The sequence below is a fragment of the Ricinus communis genome, chromosome 3 (genome assembly GCF_019578655.1).
Source record: "Ricinus communis isolate WT05 ecotype wild-type chromosome 3, ASM1957865v1, whole genome shotgun sequence".
NCBI classification, from domain to species: Eukaryota; Viridiplantae; Streptophyta; class Magnoliopsida; order Malpighiales; family Euphorbiaceae; genus Ricinus; species Ricinus communis.
This window is the reverse complement of record NC_063258.1, coordinates 9,127,391-9,130,011: the sequence shown is the minus strand read 5'-3', so window position 1 is coordinate 9,130,011 and position 2,621 is coordinate 9,127,391. Positions and strand designations below refer to the sequence as shown.

General features: G+C 36.0%; 1 protein-coding gene across 1 annotated transcript; it reads right to left on the bottom strand.

Moving 5' to 3' along the window:
- Positions 1 to 1,448: 1,448 nt before the first annotated feature.
- LOC125369497 lies at positions 1,449 to 2,063 on the bottom strand. Its single transcript, XM_048372181.1, has 2 exons — positions 1,697 to 2,063; positions 1,449 to 1,559 (listed from the first exon to the last, which is right to left on the bottom strand). The coding sequence occupies exons 1-2, from the start codon at positions 2,015 to 2,017 to the stop codon at positions 1,449 to 1,451; spliced, it is 432 nt and encodes a 143-aa protein (XP_048228138.1). The 5' UTR covers positions 2,018 to 2,063.
- Between the last annotated feature and the right edge of the window lie 558 nt (positions 2,064 to 2,621).

The following is a 2,621-nucleotide window of genomic DNA, read 5'->3' as shown; positions in this document are numbered from 1 at the left end:
TTTTGCCATGTGATTTTCCAAAGAAACTATGGTGACGATCCGGTCAAGACATCTTGGAATTATACAAATCGAATAAAGGGTTCATATAAAGACAATATTGATCAAATGATAGAATAAAACTTAAGTGCCATTAGTTATTCCATTTCCATTAGAGAACTTGTTTCAAGTGTATGTTCATCCTTCACCTTCCATCTTATAATAAAAGCCAATCATTAGGGATCGGATTTTCTTTGAACAAGGACTTCCACATTAATTTTTTTTGAATGTGGTTTCAGATTCTATCATCGGCAGACACTAATTAATAAAAACCATATCGGGAAACTTCTACGCTCGGAGACAAATATTGCATTTGGAGAAAAGGCAACCCGAATGAATAGGTTGAATTGGCACTAAAGTATTTTTCCCTGTTTTGCAACTTCCGAATTATTAAAAGAGGTCAATCAAGAAACAATATGTCCATGCACTTCTAAGTTGGTATGATCAGCATGTATCTTATAAAATACATGTTCACCAAACAAATAATCCTGGGCATTCCTCACAAAGACAGTCGAGATCAAACCAAAATCAAGATTCACAAATTGACATTAACTTTCTATCTTCTATTTACCTCACTATTTTTTTTGGGTTCTTTTCCTGTTATTCACCTATTTTTAAGGCTCCTAAATGCAGAGGACATTCAAGTTTCCATATGTACCTAAATGCTCCATGTTTGATTCTGTAGACAATTCAGCCTCTTCAGTTGCACAATCTTGAAAGTCAATTTCACTAGTACCATTTCCGGCCTAAATTGCTCTGTTCACCTACATGGAACAAATTAATTAGATTTTCTGTCTCAGATAAATTATTCAGCCATTACTAAGGTAACATCCTGCACCTTCCTTCACGCCCGATCACACTACTTTCTTTCTTCCCGATTAATCACCCGTATAAGAACTAGCACTAATTAGGTTCAGTAGATAAAAAAAGTAGATGGACAAGTTGATTAAATGCATTTATAATTGAATTAGCCACATTTTATTCTCAAAATAATACAGCATTATAGGCAAAAAGCAACAAGTAGCACATTGTTCTCCCTTTTAAACGCCCCCGGTTATTGTGCCTAAAGTCGCTTTCCCTAATTAATGTCAGTTTTCTTATTTAATTGGAATACTCTTATTACTTTTTCCTTTCCGTGCTGTTTTATGTTTCTAGATCATGAAAGTGCGTCACCACAGATATTCGGACTTGCTTCAATTATACCTCATCGGAATGTTGGTAACCGTTTTCCGCATGGAGGCCCCTCCTCCCCTCAACTAAGGAAAAGGAAGAATGAGCATCTTTTCCATGTGCTCAATTTCAACTAGGATTTCAGCCAAGTCTCCTTTTGTCTTTTCCTCTCACCGCAAATCATTTACATTTGCTCTTATTGAAATAAGATCCTATTATACAGGGATAAAGAAAGGAGGCCTCTACCTCACTGGAACCCACTGGCTTGTAACTTTAGAACTCATCTGTCTTTCCCTTTTCTCCATGTAGCCTGTCACTTTATTCTCCAGTAAAGCATCTTGTGGACTAGGATCCTGCATTAGTAAGAAAAGCATAGAACATGGACTCAAGGAAAAGAGCAGTCAATGGAAAAAATTTACACGAGTCTTAAAAAAGAAATCACACATTGATCAGAGCATATGACTCGTTCACTTAAAGAAAGCGGGCTTACAACATTAGTTCGGAGATCGGTTGAGCAATTGGTTTGTATTTCTTGGTTTATAGTCTTGATTGGCGTCAACTCTGCATGACATGCTTGGCAAGACAAGGGTTTGACAGAGTTTGCTTTTTTCAACTTTTTGGAAGGGCATGAAAGTGCATCCACACCTTTAGGTGGTGTCTTCCTTACTTTCTTACTTGGTGATTGTGCATTACAAGCCATTGACTGCTCTAATGGATTCTTCCTTGACTTTTTGCAAAACAATTTCTCTTCTCTGTAATCCTTTGCTGTGCTTAATTTTCTGCAAGAAGATTTCTCTTCAATCTCATTCATCGCTCTGATTGAACTCTCAACACTTATAGCTACCTCATGGTCTTCTGCATTGTCACAAGATTTGTTAATCTCTTCTCTTCATATTGTACAAAGCAATACATATATCCCCAAACAAAACCCAGTGAAATAAGCTACCACAGAGCAATTTAGCTATCTAAAGATAATTCCAGTTAAGAAACTTAAATAAAAAATAAGTCTAGCAAAGACAAAAAGCTTACAGACCATTCGTTGTCAAAAACCAAAGTAATAACTACTCAATTTGTTTACACCTCCTTTTCACCCCAAGAAGTGTTGGGGTGAATAGGGAGAATTGATATCCTAGATATCCAATAACACTGATTCTAGTTTAAAATCTTCACAACATACAAGTGGTTTTTAAAACCACATATCCTTGGCCCCCTTTGTTGACACAAATTCACACATTTGTTAACAGTTCAAAGCAAAAGAAAACAATTTCCTAGTCATTTAGTTAGGTCAATTTGTCTCCAAGGATCTAATTATTGTGTCCCACAACCAATAATGAAGAAAAAGAAACATATATTTACCCCTCCTTAGACACAATTCAATGCCAATGATGGATCAAAACATATGTCATAGTAATGTG

Coding starts and splice junctions, on each gene's coding strand:
- LOC125369497 (XM_048372181.1), bottom strand. CDS start 2,017: ATGAATGAGATTGAAGAGAAATCTTCTTGCAGAAAATTAAGCACAGCA. Junction 1,560..1,696: donor CCGATCTCCGAACTAATGTT/GTAAGCCCGCTT, acceptor TTACTAATGCAG/GATCCTAGTCCACAAGATGC.